The sequence below is a fragment of the Arachis hypogaea genome, chromosome 5 (assembly GCF_003086295.3).
Source record: "Arachis hypogaea cultivar Tifrunner chromosome 5, arahy.Tifrunner.gnm2.J5K5, whole genome shotgun sequence".
NCBI lineage: Eukaryota > Viridiplantae > Streptophyta > Magnoliopsida > Fabales > Fabaceae > Arachis > Arachis hypogaea.
The window spans coordinates 104,601,602-104,619,997 of record NC_092040.1 but is presented as its reverse complement, the minus strand read 5'-3'; the positions used below and the strand labels follow the sequence as shown (position 1 = coordinate 104,619,997).

The window sequence follows — 18,396 nt, the reverse complement described above, 5'->3', positions numbered from 1 at the left end:
AATCGGCCCAAAGTACAAAAGAAAGAAACGCTTGCTGGTGATGTTATCAACAATTTTGGATAGAAACATATGAAGGTTTTTGGCTGGCCTACATATATCCTTAACCATATTGTGGAAGATTGCAATCAGATGCCCAACCTATAAAATGTTTTTAAAATGAAAAAGCTAATCCAGTAAAAAAATAAATAAAAATAAAAAAGTTAATAAAATGAAAAAAAGGATAAGGATGTATATGTAATTACCTTTGAATTAAGGTAACACCTTATTTATAAAAGTAAAAACTCAGGTGCAGTCAATTTTATGTGAAGTTGATAATTGAGAATCGTTAAATAATTTAATTGATTTGACTAAATTTTTATTTAAAAACTTTCAATTATCAACTTTACGTAAAGTTGATTGCATATGAGTTTTTACCATTTATAAATTTAACGCTAATTAAACTATCACTTTTTCACTTTATCATTTTTTTATTTTAAAAATTTTTTGTTCTAAAGTAGAGAAAAAAATAAGGCCAATCGATCGAATAGAATTTGAAAAAAAAGTTAAAAAAAAAAAGAAAAGTGAAATAATATTTTTATTATTGAATTGTTGTCGTTTCTTAATTAAAAAGTAAAGATTTTTATAAAATGAACGAGGTGTTACAATATGCTTATGAAACTCTCTCTTCAAACTAATTTTTGTTTAACATAACTAGTCCACTTAAATAAGTATCGAGATTTGAATTTCGTTTTGTACATATAACAATCTATTAGTTAGCGATAAACCCTTAAATGAAGTTCAGTACCGCAATGGATTAATTCTTAACTTGTCGATTGATAAATACGGTAAAAAATAAAAAAAGAATATATTATAATGGATTAACTATTAGAATTATTTAATTTACCTGGATACTTATTATAAGTTATTACATTTTTATTATCTTAATTCTCTAAATACCTATAAATAGCCTTATATATTATATCATTCTTACCCAACTTAAATACACAAATATTTTTTCTGACATCTCTTACCTTTTTTAACATGGTATCAGAGTAATGATATCCTCATTAAAAAGGATTGATTGTTTTTGTTCCGGTAAAATTATTGAACTTTTCACATTTTTTCTTTCTCTTTTGTCACTTTTTTTATGCTCTCACCTCACGGATTAGTTTATCCTCTTTATCTTGTCCTTCCGAGTTTAATAAGTCAAATACTACTGTTATTTGCCACTTACCTATTTTCATAGAGAAACCAAAGTTTTCCGTCACCTTTCAACAGTTTGTCATCTTCTGAGAGTTTACAATATCTTCGCAGTTCACCATTCCTCAGTTTTTTGGCAGTTTGTCATTTTTCTAACAGTTTATCACCTTTTCGAAAGTTTTCTAATAGTTTGTCATCTATCTAATAGTTCATCATCTTTCAGTAGTTTTCTAGCAATTCGTCACTCTTTCACCAGTTTTGTTTACGTTTTTCTTTCAGTACTTTTGTTTGTACTTCCTTCCAACATTTTCGTTTTTATCTATGTCCATTCCGTCAATTTCTGATTTTCTGCAGTTTTTTCTTATTTCGATATTTTAAATAAGTTTTAAATTCAAGTTGTCACCTGAGTTTGACAAAAGAGATTAGAATATATTAGGATCAATTAACATTTATTAGAATTATTTAATATATCTGAATATTTATTATAAGTTTTACATTTTTATTATTTTGATTCTCTTAACATTAATAAATACCTTATATATGGTATTATTTTTACATAACTTAAATACATAAATATTTTTTTTCTATTTTCTCTTACCTTTTCTAACAAAAATAGTATTTTTTTTAAGTTATAATATTCTCAAAGTTATGCCTTTTTTATTTATTTGGGAATAATGCTTCATTTTAGAAGAGAGAAGCAAAAGATAGGCCATATATCATTGTGAAAAAATTAAAATAAAACTGGCATAAACGACAATATTCATTCACTAATAAAAGTTTTTTTTTTTTTGTCAGAATTCACTAATAAAAGTTCAAATGGAACACCTATAGAAAAGGACATATTGAAAATAATTAAGCTTAATTGAACAAAAGTTTCCAAATTTTCTATTATGAAAACCCCTAATTTGGATTCTTTGTAATCCTCTATATAAATATACGTACAATTATAAATATAAGTAGTTATTGAATTAACGACCTATCTTAAAGTCTCAACTGAAACTGAAAAATGAGTCTCCTCTCTTATCAAGCTGTAATTTCTCTACTGGAGTTGCTGAAAAAGTAAAGTACCATAAATGAGATAGCTAGTGAATCTTTACAGAGACATATCACAGAAAGGGAAAATAAATAAAAGTGATGAAAGAGAGCTATGAGACCGTGAAAGAAGGTGTGTGTATGTGATGTATGCGGTGTTGAAGGGAATGAAAGTGATGAGAGAGGAATGGCTGAAATATGAAAGAAAATGATAACCATACTTTTTTTTGGCACTACGATATTTGCATAAAAATAAGATTGTTCTATTTACTTTATTCCGATTTCCAAATGTAATATTTCTGTTGTGTCAAATGAATTCAATTAATTTGTTAATAATTAATATATTTATTTGTAAAATCGAAAGCATAATAATTGAAATAGTAAAGATACAAATTATAGTATCCGATCCATTAAAAAGCAAACAGAAAATTCTCCACTTTGAGAGGGTCATAACTCACGATTCACACATTCACATGCATTAATGTGTCATTCAAGGAGACAAAACTCCTTCATGAATGGACAATTGGACATCCACTACCCTCATCACATGCATTCATTCTTCTTCTTCAATTCAAGCACTTTTAATGTTTCCACTTTAAATTTTAAGTTTTCCTGCTTAATTTTTTTCTCCCGACATATCCATAATGAAATATACAAAATATTTATATGGAAAAAAAAAAACTTAGGTAAGAAGCAGCAGCACTACCACCACCCAATATATAGTGAAATGAATATTGTTTGCTTAGATTACAATAAAAGTTAGATGCAACACATACAGTGAGTGATGAGTGATAGATAGAGAGGGAGCTATAACTTTCACGTCAATCCTTCTCAGTGTTTAAAAGAAATTAAAATTAATAAAAAAAAATTCAAACATACCAATCAATTGCATGATGACAGAACTCACTCCTCACCCAACTCTGATTGTACCCTCTCAACCATTCAAAGAACACAACAACAACATCATTCCCACTTATCTATTGAATTGAAACTAGGATCTTCAGAAAGATAGAAGAAATAAAGAAACCCAATTTTATTGTTGTTATTATTTGTTAATATAAAACTGTATATATTGCAGTGTTTTGGTGATTGGAGGGTAGTAAGGGAATTATGGCAAAGAGATCAGATTTTGCACAGAAGCTTTTGGATGATCTTAGGCTAAGGAAGGAAAAAATGGGTGTTCCTGCTGCATCTCATCAGTCTCAGAGGACAAGCCAATCACAGCCTATCGGTAACTTTTTAATTTCTATGGAATATAAATAAATTATATATTTTGCTCTTTTTGTGTGTTAAGGCTTTTAAATTAGTATTGTTGCCTTATGAATTATGAAAATGAAGATTCACATCCCAAATATATAATTGAAACAAGAAAATGAGGGAATTTGTAGTTTGAAAGGGGGTTTTTGTGTGTGTTTAATTGCTATTGTATTACTTATTACAAATCTGCCACTTTGTTTTCATTATGTTTATTGCTTTTACAGTTTTATAAAAAGAAAAAAAAACGTATGCCTATGGAAATAAAATAAAATAATTATTATTAATATTTTTTTCACAAAATCCTTGAGTTAGAAAATAAAAAAGTGGCAGTTTGTAAGTGATACTAAATGAAAACAAAAAACATATACTAAAATCAAATATGGTTTTACCTTGACTTGTATTGTGATCAATTAGTAAAAGCATGTAATATAGCAAGCTATTGATCCAACAGCAATTTTTCTTCTCTCTTTCTTCTTATATATTTTTCTTAACAGAAATTGTTTACCGGGTTTTCTTGGAAATCACAATTTAATTTTCTGCAGAGGATTGTATTTAAAGTATAATTGTATGTTAGCCATGCAAGAAAGTTCTATGTATGAAATCTTATTATGCTAATTCTGTTGAAACAGATGCATATTCTTACTCCAAGCAAACAAGTGTTGGATCAAGGAACAGAAAATCCAATGAAATTGTAAGTCACGACATTGTTTGAGTGTATCTATTCTATTCTATTCTATTCTATTCTAAGCACACATAAATTCATATAGCAAACCATCTGTTATTAAAATTTATTTATAGGTAAGTTCAAGAAATGGGGATATGCTGAATAGGTCTAGCAGAAGCCATAGATCTTCAATCAATGGAGAGGTTTCAAATCAGATAGTTTCATATGGGAGAGGCCAGAGCTCACATAAAATGGATGATGTTTCCTTAGCCATAGCCTTTGCTTTCGAGAATGGCATGGCGAAACCAAGAACTGATTCGTCTTACTATAGCAATAACAATAATAGTTCAACTTTGGCTTTTCTTCACCAAATCAAGAAGGGGACAATGGAATTTGGCATGATGGATAGACAAGGAAACATGGTTAGGCAACAAGCTTCAACAAACAATTTTCAAGGCCTCTCCCCTATGCAGATAAATGAGATATCGAAAGGTGCACAGAGACTAAACCAGATACTAAGAGCTTGCTCCAATGGTTTCAACATTGATAGATATTCGATTGAAGTCGCGAAGGAGCTGTTCCAAGGAGCTATTGATTTGGAACAGTCACTCAGGATGCTGGTAGAGCTGCAGCAGAATTCAGAGTTCATGATTGCGCCGCAGAAGAAAAACCGGATCAAGTTATTGGATGAAGACAGTGAAGATGATGATGAAAGCAACAAAATAATTAGAGCATCTGAGAAAAACCAATTGGCGCCACCGATTTTCTCCTTCGACAAGCGATCCAGGCATACTCTTATGCAGGGGAAAATTATTCTTACAAACTCTAAAGAAGGCAGAAACTCAAATACCAAAAACAAAGATGGAAAGATTTCAAGAGCTTCTCAGAAGCAAACAAATAGATCTAGTTCTGAAATTAAGAATCTCAATGATGTTTTGGAGCAGAAAAGACACTCTGCCTCGGCGAAATCTGATACAGAGAAGGGAAGAATTCCAAGTGTAGTTGCAAAACTGATGGGGCTAGATAACTTGCCGGAGAAGGCAGAGCCGAAAATCATGCCGCAGAAGGATTCTGGTAATGCACAGAAGATTAGAGGAAATCAAGGAATGTCAATGCAGTATACTAGTGCAAAGGAAAGAACAAAGAAGGTTGAAGTGAATAACAACAAAGAAACAGAGAATTTGGTAGCTATGAAGAAACAAAGAGTGATAGAAGCCTTTAACATGGCCGCAACAACTCATGATGAGGAACAATTGTTTGCTGCCAATAAGAATTCACTTGGCGAAAAGGCTGGCCACAGGGTAGTTTCTCAGAATGGAAAACCACTATGGAGTGATCTGTATGGAATAAAACCCCTGAATGGTTTCGAAAAGCCAAAGCATAATATCAGTGCTGCTAACATCACAGAACTGAAAAGCACAGCAAAGGGCAGAATCAATGGTGAACAAGTGAATGAAAGATCACAAGTTAAGCCTTCAATGCAGGAAGAGAAAGAGATCAATGTTAGTAATTTCCAAATGGTGAAAAAAAATACATACAAACAGAACATGAATAATCAGAAGAAACCTGAGAAGAGTCTTGCAGATCAGAAGTCATACATGCTCTCAAAATATGGGCCTCAAGAAGGGAAAAATCATAGCGAACAACGACTCCAGCCGAGGGAAAAACAAATGCTGCAGGCGAAATTACAAGGAGAGAGTGAATTGAATTTGAGAAGTTCAAAAAACCAGAATAGGCTTATTAGTTCACATAAGAAGCAGAACTCTGTAGAAAATTTGGAAGCTATGAAACTGGAAGGACTTTTAGGCAACCGATATGATGATTTCGCCAAACACGAAACGTCCAATGGCACCAATGATAAAGTGAAAGAGATAGTTAACCGGAAGGGGGCAAGTGTCAAAATGATGGTGGATGAAAAAATTGTTCCTAAACTGGCCAATATGAAGGTGAAGAATACCAGAAAGCAAAAGGCTGACATGCCTAGAAAGATTGTTGAAGTGTCTAATGAAGGAAATGGAAGAAAACTCATCGAGAAAGTGAAACAACAAATTCATATTTTGCATGATTCTAGACAAGGAGCAATACATAGATTCAATGGCTTTAAAGATGCTAAGGGAGAAACAGTTGGCATCATCAACTCTAATAAAACAGCAGCTGTGGCTGAATCACCGGATCGGAGATGCCAACCACTTAAAGAAGCCGATCTGGCTCCTACATCATACAATTCTGATGGTAGAGAACTCCATAGTCTAAAGGGACCAGTTGCTTTAACTACAAATCATTCGGTAAGTTCTTTTAAATTATGATCTAAAACAGTCTCATACAATGAAGTAAAATATATAGTAACAGGAGCTTTGTCCAGAAATTGAAGTAGAATAACACAAGTTTATTTTATTTCAAGTAACAATGAAACATGTTGATTTGTTGCAGGATCATGCTGCTCCTGTGGTAGCAAATGAAGGATTCAAGCGTGGTGAACTTGCATTAAATACAACAAATGGTGAGCATATAAGTGCATAAATTGCATCATCTGCTACACCATGTATAGATAAGCCTCACCCTATAAGGAAAAATAGAAAAGATAAGCACTTTAAATCCACAAAAGCAAAAAACAACACTCTTCACCCAAATTTGACATGTGAATTCATTTCTTTCAAGTAAGCTTTGCATGATCTACCCAATGAACTGAAAACTATACATGGAGTAAATCAATCAAAGTATTAATTTTTACTTTTGACATTTTTGTTTCTTTGTTAATATTACAGGAACTCATGAAGAAAGCATGAGTACTAATAATAACCACTTACCACATAAAAATCAAAATATATATGCAAAGAGAACACAAAAGCCACTAACAGAAAGCGAAATCCGCCTGAAGAGGATCTTAGTCGCAAACCGATCATTCCTCAATACTTCAGAAGCTCTTTTCAGGCTCAACATTCCATTCAGCATTCTGCAAGATGGGAGCACCGGCAGCCAGGACAGGGAAGGCGAATGCAAAGAACTCATGTTAGACTGCGGATATGAAGTAATGAAGCGAAAGGGGATACTGTCAGAACTCAGAGCTTATCCATTCTCAAACATATCAATCGATACAATGAGCATAGCATCCTTGGATGACTTGGTTAGGCTTCTGAACAAAGACATTGAGAAGCTAAGATTCTATGGAAGGAACAACAGGAATTTCAATGCCAATGTTGAGGACTACCTGCCGAAAATGCTTGAACTCGACATATTCAGTCGAGAGCAAGACATAGATTGTATGTGGGATTTTGGTTGGAAGAATGAGACATTTGCATTAATTGAAAGATGTGATGTTGTAAAGGATATGGAAAAACATGTCCTGAATGTGCTTTTGGATGAAATCACCAGAGAACTTATGCTTCAAGGAGGACTCAAAATGGCAACCAAATAAAGTCAGGTTTACTAGTTTCATGATTCAGGTGAAAACAGAAGATAAAGAGTATCTTGTTTTTTGCTTTTTTTTTTGGGGGGATTTTTCTTGAGTGGTTTAAGTAGTTGATGAGCAATCTGGTGTGGTGATAGTATATATTGTAAATCATTTGTAATTCATAGTTACAAAGCATTTCATAGACTTTGAACAATGATTTGTATTATTCTTACAAACATGATGAATTTTTTGTACATGTACATCCATATGAACTTTATTATTAAAAGAAAATGCTGTTCGTGTAATGCTATATCTTACTATCAAGTCAAAATATGTTAAGATCCTTTAGGCATGGCAGGAGCTAATGCAAATTGCAAAACATTTTTATAAGAAACTGAGAGAAGTGAGCAGCATCACTCTCACCGACCCAAAATTGCAAATGCCGAAAACATTTTTATAATTACCCAAAATTGCAATTAACATTAGTCCTTACACCCACCGACCCCTCTAGAGTCTAGAGATAACAGTATTGTGTTTGTTGAATAAGAGAAGGGCATAGTATGAAAGTGTGAGCTTCACAGAAATAGAAATTGTACCAATGTGGTGAAGACAGTAAACAAGCTGATTGATGAAGCAATCGTTTGTTGGCACCATCCCAAAACGTAGAATTTTGTGACTGTAACTTTTAGTGTGCGGAGAAGATTCTCCGATAGTTCTGCTGATTTCTAGATTGTTTTTTAATGCATTTCAATGTCAAGTCTAAAACAAACAAAACCCCTCACCTAATTGTACGACTTACACGCACAAGACCTTTTTTTATTTTTATTTTTTCTAAGAATTTATACAGAAATTATTTAATATGAAAAAGAATTTTATTTTTTTTTAAATTATTTATATTTAAAATTAATTTCTATAATTTAAAATGACTTAATATATTTAATAAAATATTTTTTTATTATTTTATCTTTGACAAAATTATTTTATTAATTGTAGATAAAAATATTTTTAAAAAATAAAGGGTAGAGAAGAATTTTTTGGCTCAAGAGATAGGGGTGGCAATGGGGCGGGTAGGAGCGGGTTTTTGCTCTACCCGACCCCGCCCCGCCCTACAAAAAACCCGCATCAAACCCGCCCCGCCCTACCCGCGGGTAGTAAAATGTTAAACCCTAACCCGCCCCTGCGGGTACCCGTCCCGCCCCTACCCGCCCCTATAATTATTAAATCCAACAAATAAAATAAAATTTTAAAAATTATATAACCACCATTTACATATATAACATAAATTAAAGTAAAAATTTATATATGATATAATATTATTAATCATTTTACTAATTATTTTATATATGTTACATATATTATATATTAAAAATATATATATTTATATATATTATATATACCGGAGCGGGTAGGGGCGGGTTTAACCTAAACCCGACCCCGCCCCGCCCCGCCCAAGAACCCGCCCCGTTAAAACCCGCTCCGGTGCGGGGGCGGGCAATTACCCGCCCCGAGCGGGTAGGGGCGGGGTGGATACCCGCGGGTTCGGGTAGTGTTGCCACCCCTATCAAGAGAAAAGAACGGGGCAGAGAAAATTTTACTGAAACTCCGCCTATGTTACACTTGCGGTACATAGCTGGTCCCAAGCCCGGATAAAGGATGAGAGTTGTGTTAGGTCTTCGGCAACCAACATAAAAATATAGTCGAACCCCGTGACATGAATTAAAGACATTATTGCGCTAAAGTTAGGTCGTTGCCCGAAAGCAACGCGCCGTATGGCTCGAGTACGGTGTCAAAGTAAGAGCCGCTGCATCGGTGCCCGGATGTAGTGTTAAATGAGCAAGGGTTCTCGCGTTTTCGTGAACGGACGAGGGTAAATAAGCTAGTTCACAAAGTAAAAGGTAAAGGTCGAAGCGACAGAAGGTTGAGATTTGGGACATGGAACATAGGCACTCTAACAGGAAAGTCCATGGAGGTGGTGGACACCATGACAAGGAGGAAGATTAACATTATGTGCCTACAAGAAACGAAATGGGTTGGTGCAAAGGCTAGGAAGTTGGATACTTCTGGTTTCAAACTTTGGTATACAGGAAAGGTGAAGAATAGGAATGGGGTTAGAATAATTGTGGATAAGCAGTGGAAGAAGGACGTAGTGGATGTCAAGAGGGTGGGAGATCGGATCATCTCTATCAAACTTGTGGTGGAGGGAGGTGCTTTCCATGTGATTAGCGTCTATGCACCGCAAGTGGGTTCGAACGAACAACACAAGATAAGGTTTTGGGAGGATCTAGAGAGTTTGGTTCAAGGCATACCTCTGGGAGATAAGATTTTCTTAGGAGGAGATTTAAATGGCCATGTTGGGAGAGAAGTGACTGGATATGGGAGTATTCACGGAGGCCATGGTTTCGGGGTGATCAATGCCGAGGGTAAAACTATTTTGGACTTTTCTTCAACCTTTGATCTTCTCATCGCAAATACATGTTTTAAAAAGAGAGACGAACATCTTATAACCTATAAGAGTGGCATGACAAGCTCTCAAATCGACTTCTTCTTGTTGAGGAGAGTCGACCAGAAATTCTGCATTAACTGTAAAATTATTCCGGGAGAGAGTTTGACAACACAACATAGGGTGCTCGTCATGGATTTTCGCGTTGAGCAAAAGTTGAGGAAAAGACATTATACAAAGAACCCAAGGACGAGGTGGTGGCGGATGAAAGGTGAGGAACAAAGAAACTTCCTAAGACGGGTAGGAGAAGAGGCAAAGTGGGATGGGAATGGAAGCGCGGAAGAGATGTGGAGGGAGATGGCAGAAGTTATTAGAAGAACAGCAAAAGAAAGTTTTGGTGAATCTAAAGGAATAGGACCAAGAGACAAGGAGTCCTGGTGGTGGAATGCGAGTATACAAGAAAAGATAAAGATAAAAAATGAATGCTTTAAAGAGTGGTCATTATGCCGCAATGCAGATAATTGGGAAAAATATAAGGCGGCTAAGAAAGAGACAAAAGTGGTTGTAAGTGAAGCAAAAACAAGAGCATATGAGGGTCTCTACCAGTCTTTGGGCACGAAAGAAGGAGAAAAAGGTATATATAGAATCGCAAAGAGTCGGGAAAGAAGAACGAGAGATTTGGATTAGGTTAAGTGCATAAAGGATAAGGATGGAGAGGTGTTGGCTCAAGAGGAGAAGATTAATGAAAGGTGGAAGAGTTACTTCTACGAGTTATTTAATGAGGGACAGAAGATTCTTCCGAGCCTTGGTCGATTATGCACAAGGGAAGAAGATCAAAACTTTGACTACTATCAAAGGACTCGAGACTTCGAGGTAAAAGAGGTTTTAAAGCAGATTAAAAATGGCAGGACAGTAGGACCTGATAATATCCTGATTGAGGTTTGGAAAGGTCTTGGAGAAAAAGGCATCAACTGGTTAACCAAGCTTTTTAATGAGATTTTAAGGTAAAAGAAGATGCCTGATGAGTGGAGAAAGAGCACCTTGGTACCTATCTACAAGAATAAGGGGGATATACAAAGTTGCGAAAACTATAGAGGGATTAAGCTTATGAGTCATACTATGAAGTTATGGGAAAAGGTGATAGAACGGAGGTTGAGAAAAGAGACACAAGTAACAGAGAATCAATTTGGATTTATGCTAGGAAGATCTACCACTGAAGCGATATACCTATTAAGAAGGATGATGGAGAGGTATCGTAGTAGTAAAAGGGACCTACATATGGTGTTTATTGATTTGAAAAAAGCGTATGATAGTGTACCAAGGGAAGTCTTATGGAAGGTTTTAGAAAAAAAAAGAGAGAGTAAGGATCGCATATATTCGGACAATTAAAGACATGTATGATGGGGCCACAACTAGTGTGAAGACTCAAGGTGGTGTGACGGAAGAATTCCCTATTGGTATAGGATTACACCAGGGATCATCCTTAAGCCCATACCTTTTCACATTAGTCCTGAAAGTACTCACAGAGCACATCCAAGAGCCTGTGCCATGGTGCATACTTTTTGCCGATGATATCGTCCTTATGGGAGAGTCAAAGGAAGACCTAAATAAGAAATTGGAGTTATGGAGAGAAGCTTTAGAAGTGTATGGTCTGCGCATAAGCCGTAGCAAAACGGAATATATGGAATGTAAGTTTAGTCTGAAAAGGGAAACCCCCAATATAGAGGTGAAGATTGGAGAAAACATTCTAGAAAAAGTTAAAAGTTTTAAGTATCTTGGGTGCATCATACAGAATAATGGAGAGATTGAACAGGATGTAAATCATAGGATCCAAGCAGGTTGGTCCAAATGGCGGAGTGCATCTAGTTTTATATGCGACAAAAAAGTGCCTTTAAAACTTAAAGGTAAATTCTATCGCACCGCTATAAGACCGGCTATGCTGTATGGTACGGAGTGTTGGGCGGCTAAAGGGGAGCACGAACATAAGCTGAGTGTGGCAAAGATGAAGATGTTGAGATGGATGAGTGGTCATACGCAATTGGATAAAATAAGGAATGAAGATATAAAGGAGAGAGTTAGAGTAGCACCCATTGTGGAAAAGATGGTTGAATCGCGTCTCAGGTGGTTTGGACATGTGAGAAGAAAATCGATAGAACATCCAGTCAGGAAGGTGGATGAGATGAAAGATGGACAAAGGGTAAAAGGCAGAGGAATACCTAACAAAACTATCCATGAGGTGGTCAAACGAGATCTACATGTAAACGGTCTCTCTGTAGACATGATACATGAGCAGAGCACAATGACGTCGTTTGATTCATATAGCCGACCCTACATAGTGGGACAAGACTTTGTTGTTGTTGTTATTGTTATAGAGAAGATTTTACTGAACTTCAGAAAATTGACGAAGAAAATCTTGCATCTAGATAGTTCTACAGCAAAATGACAAAATCCTTGTTCAACTTTTGTGCACCACGACCGTCTCAATGATTTGTTATTTGTGGTTACTGATGACTTGCATAATCGGTTGCTATATGGTTGGAATTTGGACTCGTGGTTGGTAAAAATTAAAATTGCGCTAGAAAATGAAAAAAATTATCACTAAAATTTCCACCTCCCCTTATTGCTTCTCTCGTTTTCATGGCAAGATAATGGACGAAAAAAAAAAACCCTTTGAAATAATATTGATAATAACATAATCTTTCCCCAACAATACATTACGGCATTACGCTACATGAATGGTAATAATAGATGTTTTCGGTAGAATACAACAAAATATAATACAAAATTATACATCTCCAAAGCCAGAGAGATAGGCTGCTGCATAACTAAAACTTTCATAGCCTATCTGTCACTGATTTCCTAAAGCCCAAGACGAAGAAGATCCAAGCAAATTATTATTGACTAAGAGCAACAGCAGCCTCTTGCACAAGTGGCTGCGAGACATGCACAAAATGCTCTGCTTCTCTCTCCACTTGCTCCCAACACTTACGTGCACTCTTCCCTTCTTTCATCTTCTTCACAAATGCCACAAACTTCCTCCAGTTATCTGGCTGGAATAGATGAGGGTTCATCCTCAGGTATGTGAATGCACACATCTCTTTTTCGCCAGAGTCGTCATCCACGTTCAGCTGTGATGCCTTTAAGATCTGTTTGTGTGCATACTCGTCATACCTTGGCAGCGCATTCTCACCGGCAAGGGGAACTTTCGCTTTTTGAGTTGCCAAAGCCACTTGCTTCACGAGCTTCTCCGGTGCGCAGAGAGCATCCTGAGGCTGCTCATGGTCGCGCATCTCAATGCACGTGAAATTGAAGATGGCGCCATGTCGTGCAAGCATCTGGGCGATGGGGAGGTACCCATCCCGGAACCTGGTGTTGTAGTAACCTGCTGTGAGCTCTGCAGCATGAGACCTTGTACCATAGTGCCAGTGGATGCCAGCAACTTTTACTGATATCTTGACTCCTGTGTCCTCAAAGATCGACTTAGCTGAGGTGAGGATCCTCTCACCATGGTCTAAGAGCATCTTAGAGTACCAAGTGAGGAAAAATTCGCCATATTCGCTATTCCAGCCGCCTCCTTCTTTGCGGAAGAATGGTGTGTCTTCTGGCCAGTTATTATATTCGCCAGCATCTCTTGGGCCTGTGCTTCCCCATTCTGGCTTACCGGCATCTTCGGCTGCAGCTTTCAAGCTACTCAACATATACTGCACCACAGTAGAACAAAACAATATTAGAAATACAAAGCAAACTACAACCCTTTTGGTAAATTAAAGTAAGAGAGTTCAAAACAGGAAAAAATAAATGAATGTGGCAATACCTTATCATAGCATTGAAAAGCACCAATTCCTGGGAACCTCCATGTGCCATTTTGCTCTGGGTATGAAGGGTAACGCAACTCACCAGCTGGACCCATACCAACTTGTATTTCCTGAAGTGTGTCAATTATAGAAGTTAGGTGAAATCTAGCAATGATTTAAACATAAGAGTACTATGGACAAAGGGTCATGTGGATATTTACCACAATAGTGTCACCAAGAAGGTTCTTGAAATTGTCTCTGAAGGCACGCATGAAATCAGCATAACATTGAACTGGTGTACGGCCCTTGAGTACTGGCAAAGTATCACAACCCAGTGATAGGTATTCGTAGTTTCTTCTTCCCCATTGATCAGTGTATGCAAGATCAGGGTCCTTGTTAATCTCCTCCACTACCCATTTAGGCAAGGGAATACTGTAAGCATGAGAACGATCAATGAGTTCCAACTCACGATTAAGACACCACTTATTCAAACATTGTGACAACAATAGACAACAGTCTACTATTTCACCAATAATCAATCTCTTACACATAATAGGTACATATTTTTCAAACATATATTAAAATATTAAATTAAATACTTGAGGATGCAGTGCCCGAGTCTTTCAGATATATTATTGACTCTAAAAAAAGAGAGGATTATCTGGTTGGATCCAGGATCCAAGCTCCAATCAGCAAGCTAATAAAGAATTATGAATCAAACAAATTGAGAAAGGTTGCCATGTCCTAAATGGAACGTAAAGAGCATAACTGTCATATTGAGATATGGGGTCCACTACAATTCTAGGCGTATATTCACAAAGGATAATCCACTTTGAAGAAGTGAATCAATCCAACTTCTAACCCTCACGTGGTATCATCATCTGTCACGAAACCGCATCCCCTCTATCGAGTATTTTATCTACGTTCACTATACGCGACAAATAAAATAAAGTTCATCGAGTTATAGCCATAAAAAAAAAACTCGTTGTACCGTAGTGATCACGCCTCATTTTGCAACTTAAGACTCCTATAATTCATAAAAGGTTTCTCGAAAATGGGATTTTATAATTGGAAAATACCAATAGCTTTTGAAAAGAAATATTTGTCACGAATTTGAGCTACACTAACAAAACAACACTCGTGGATCACTGTATCATCTCCCCGCACCTTCGCTCGTGTATTTCGTTTTTCTTAATTTATTTAATTATTTTTTTGTTTTATTGTATTTTATTTTTTGGGGTCTTCGTATATTTCGTTTTTCCATAAAACTCTTTGGCGCCGTGCTCCTCACGCTTCTATTTTGTTATAATTTAATAATTTTTAATCAGTCATAAAAAAATCATTTAACATTTCAACTTAATACTTATCCCTAAATTAGGTTTTGTGCACTTTTTTGTATTCAATTTTCAAAAATCTAATTAACAAAATTATATTTTTAATTCATATCAGCTTTAATTTTTACACTACATTCATATTTGTTACAATCAAGTACCTTATCATCAGAACATCTAAATGAACAGTCTGAAATTGATTAAAGAACAATTACAGCTTCTCGATTCAGAGATAACTGATTCATGCTTATCAAAAAGAATTCGAAGTGTTGCTCTAGGAATTTTGACTTCTGGGATAATAAAATGATTAAGACATGAAAATATTACTTCACATAAACAGAATGAAGGGGAAGAAGCAAAGACATGAAAATACAAAATTGAACACAACCAGAAATCAGAATACAAATTTAATAAGATTTAATTATTCTGATAGTTTCATTAAATTTATAATTAAATTTCTATAATTTTTTTAAAATTAAATTTTTAAATTATTTTTAATTTTATAATTAAAATTTATGTAACAAAAATAAAATTAATAAAATATTCCTTCTAAAAATATGTTTAAAAATTTAATTAAAAATATTCTATTATCTTTTATACTTTTTAGATTTGTAAAAATTTAATTACAAAATTAAAATAAAAAACAGTATAAAAACTCCATTAAAAATATAAAAAACACAAATTTAATAAAATTATAAACATTATTGAAATAATTAAACCAATTAATAATTCATATGCTAGCCGTTTAAACAAATTGAAAACTTCAGCCATTTAATAATTCATATGTATAATAAATTGATAAATTGATTGTCGAAATCAAAGTAAATGATAAATCCACGGACATATCTACTCAAAAATCACAACAGTATCGTAGCTCAAACCAAAATAAGACAAAAATTCACAACTACATCTAGTTCGATAAAATAAGCTCTCCTCTCTTTAAGCATTTTTGGGCCTAAGATCCTACTACCAATAATTCAAAATCACGAGAGCATTAAACAGGGAATTGAATACATACATTTTATGCACTAAATTCTAATTTGATTTTGGCTGTTATAAACCTGATTTTCATAAAAAGATAACACAACACTCTAATTTCATTTCTGTCATGAAGATTTATCACCATGAAAAAAGGTTTGTTGAAGAAATTGAGAGAGAAATAGAAACTTACGTGCATGAATCACCGACGTTACCCCCGCATTGATGAAACGACATAACCGCCTGGACCTTCAAGCCATGCTTCTTCGCCATTTCCAGAAGCTCCCTATACCCTCCCCAATTATATTCCCCAGGCTTCTCCCTCTCCACAAGCCCCCACCACACGTCCATCATGATGCCCTCCACACCGGCGCTCTTCAGCGCCGCCATCGCCGCGTTCACCGCCTTCTTCCTATTCACTCCGTTCCCCCACGTCACGCTGTCCAACGGCATCATCACGTAAACAGGAACCCCTCCCTCGCCGCTCTTCCCTCCTTTTCCTCCTTCTCTGTACGCTCTCTCAGCCTCCTCCGTTTCCGATGGGTTCGCCACCGTATCCGTCGCGAATGCCTTACAAGCAACCGATAGATCTGGCCGGATTCCCGTAAGCGACGGCGACCTGCACGGCGTCAGCGGAGGAGACAGCGCGTCTGCTCCAGCCGGATCTGGTTTCCTCGCCGCGCATCGGATGTTCGCTGACGGAGACTTCCACACCGCCGCTGCGCTAACCGTTGCCGATGACGAAGACGACTCTCCCGCCGAAGTATCTGGCACCGGCGTACCGGCTAGGCTTCCGATCTGGTGAGTTAAGCTCAATGCCATGTTTTCTTTATTTTCTGTCTTCTATTCGATATACAATTTTCCTGGAAAATCTATCAAAAAGTGGGGTAGAAAAATAAAATATAATCGCCGGGAAAGAACGCGAGAAAATCTTGCTCTGCGGTTCGATTCGGTAATTTAGTGAGTTCAACTACAATTACGGTCCGGATATTTTTTATTTTTTGATGAGTGGAAATGGAGGGAGCTTGAGCGAGTCTTTATAGGGAGCGATATCTTAAGGATAAGATTAAATTAATGTATATTTGACCGCTTAGTTTTTGACACGTGTTAATGTGGGTACGTGGCGGATTTCCAACGGCTGTAGATCTTAACGGGTTGGATCGCTTGATAGGGTGGAAGAAATGGACGACTGGATTTCGATTACGCGTGAAGATACCAGAAAATGCGGTACAAAAAATCCCCTCCCTTGGAGGTCGACACGTGCACGAAAGGGATGGGTCACGTGTCGTGATTGCACTTTCGGTTGTTCATACTTCATGGTTCATACAAACTTTGACAAATCAATTTTTGTGTATTATTTGGTATTCGAGGCCGGGTTGTCGAGTTTATTCTTGTAAGTATTTCTTGTTAGAAAAATAAACATTTTCAAGTATACTTTTTTATTGTAAGATTATTTTTTAATTTTTGTTTTTTATAATTTATAATTTAAGATTTAGGATTTAAAATTTAATTCTAAAATTTAACTTTTAAATTAAAAAAGTTTGCTAATGATAAAAAATTAAAGTAAAGTGATAATTAAATTTTTTAAAATTTCAACTTTAGACTAACTAATTTTACAAAAAAAGTATCAATTAGATCTTTTTTAATAATAATCATAAATATGTTATGTTTTTTATTTATAAATAGTGAAAAGAAATAAAATTGTGTATGTATTTTATTATCGATAATGAACTTGTTATCACATATTAAAAGACATAAAGTGTCATTATTTAATATCGTGTAGAATCTAAATAATATCTTTATTTTTTTTTAAAATTAATTAATCTGTAGTTAAAATTTGTAAAAACTTAATTTGTAAGTCTTTGCTATAATTTTTGTTACATTACATGATGAAACAAAAAATAAAAATATATCATCAATCCTATAATCTTATGTTCATCTTACAATGATTTAGTTTGGTGGACATCATTTAATCCATCTGGTAGTTCTTTATATATCAACAAGAGTTCATTAATGGATACCAAATCCAGCAAACTCAAGTTTTTGAGGGATTTAAACTAAATGATAAACACCTAAATTATTAATTTTGAAATTTATAAGGAACAAAATAAAAAAAAATAGATTATATATATAGGATTAAAACTAGAAACAAAATAATTATTTAAGGGATAGAAGAGGAGGAAGGTCTGCATGAAGGGGGTAGAGGGTAACACTTGTGAGATCGGAAAGGTGGCATGTGGCAAGACACTAGCCAATATGGAAATGGAAAGAGACATCAGTAGTTTCCTACCAGGGGTGTTTTGATTAGGTTGAGTATGGATATCGGGTAT

The 18,396-nt window shown here is 35.3% G+C and overlaps 2 protein-coding genes and 1 long non-coding RNA gene across 3 annotated transcripts; 1 reads left to right on the top strand and 2 right to left on the bottom strand.

The window, feature by feature from the left end:
* Window positions 1-2,348: 2,348 nt before the first annotated feature.
* LOC112802431 (uncharacterized) lies at window positions 2,349-7,828 on the top strand. Its single transcript, XM_025845648.3, has 5 exons — window positions 2,349-3,442; window positions 4,098-4,159; window positions 4,267-6,417; window positions 6,563-6,632; window positions 6,898-7,828. Exons 1-5 carry the CDS (start codon window positions 3,322-3,324, stop codon window positions 7,545-7,547), a joined length of 3,054 nt encoding a protein of 1,017 aa, XP_025701433.1. The 5' UTR covers window positions 2,349-3,321; the 3' UTR covers window positions 7,548-7,828.
* Window positions 6,753-8,259, bottom strand: LOC112802432 (uncharacterized). Its single transcript, XR_003202404.3, has 2 exons — window positions 8,120-8,259; window positions 6,753-7,265 (listed from the first exon to the last, which is right to left on the bottom strand). It is a non-coding gene; the product is annotated as an uncharacterized lncRNA (long non-coding RNA).
* A 4,373-nt stretch (window positions 8,260-12,632) lies between these two features.
* On the bottom strand, window positions 12,633-17,122 carry LOC112802430 (beta-amylase 1, chloroplastic). The gene is made up of 4 exons (XM_025845646.3): window positions 16,260-17,122; window positions 13,979-14,189; window positions 13,778-13,888; window positions 12,633-13,664 (listed from the first exon to the last, which is right to left on the bottom strand). Exons 1-4 carry the CDS (start codon window positions 16,886-16,888, stop codon window positions 12,858-12,860), a joined length of 1,758 nt encoding a protein of 585 aa, XP_025701431.1. The 5' UTR covers window positions 16,889-17,122; the 3' UTR covers window positions 12,633-12,857.
* Between the last annotated feature and the right edge of the window lie 1,274 nt (window positions 17,123-18,396).

What these genes read in the sequence shown, in the direction of transcription:
- LOC112802430 (XM_025845646.3), bottom strand. Translation starts at nt 16,888, where the DNA reads ATGGCATTGAGCTTAACTCACCAGATCGGAAGCCTAGCCGGTACGCCG. An exon ending in AACGTCGGTGATTCATGCAC is followed by an intron (nt 14,190 to 16,259) that starts GTAAGTTTCTAT and finishes TCATGCTTACAG; the next exon opens with TATTCCCTTGCCTAAATGGG. An exon ending in TTCTTGGTGACACTATTGTG is followed by an intron (nt 13,889 to 13,978) that starts GTAAATATCCAC and finishes GACACACTTCAG; the next exon opens with GAAATACAAGTTGGTATGGG.
- LOC112802431 (XM_025845648.3), top strand. Translation starts at nt 3,322, where the DNA reads ATGGCAAAGAGATCAGATTTTGCACAGAAGCTTTTGGATGATCTTAGG. An exon ending in AAGCCAATCACAGCCTATCG is followed by an intron (nt 3,443 to 4,097) that starts GTAACTTTTTAA and finishes CTGTTGAAACAG; the next exon opens with ATGCATATTCTTACTCCAAG. An exon ending in ACAGAAAATCCAATGAAATT is followed by an intron (nt 4,160 to 4,266) that starts GTAAGTCACGAC and finishes ATTTATTTATAG; the next exon opens with GTAAGTTCAAGAAATGGGGA.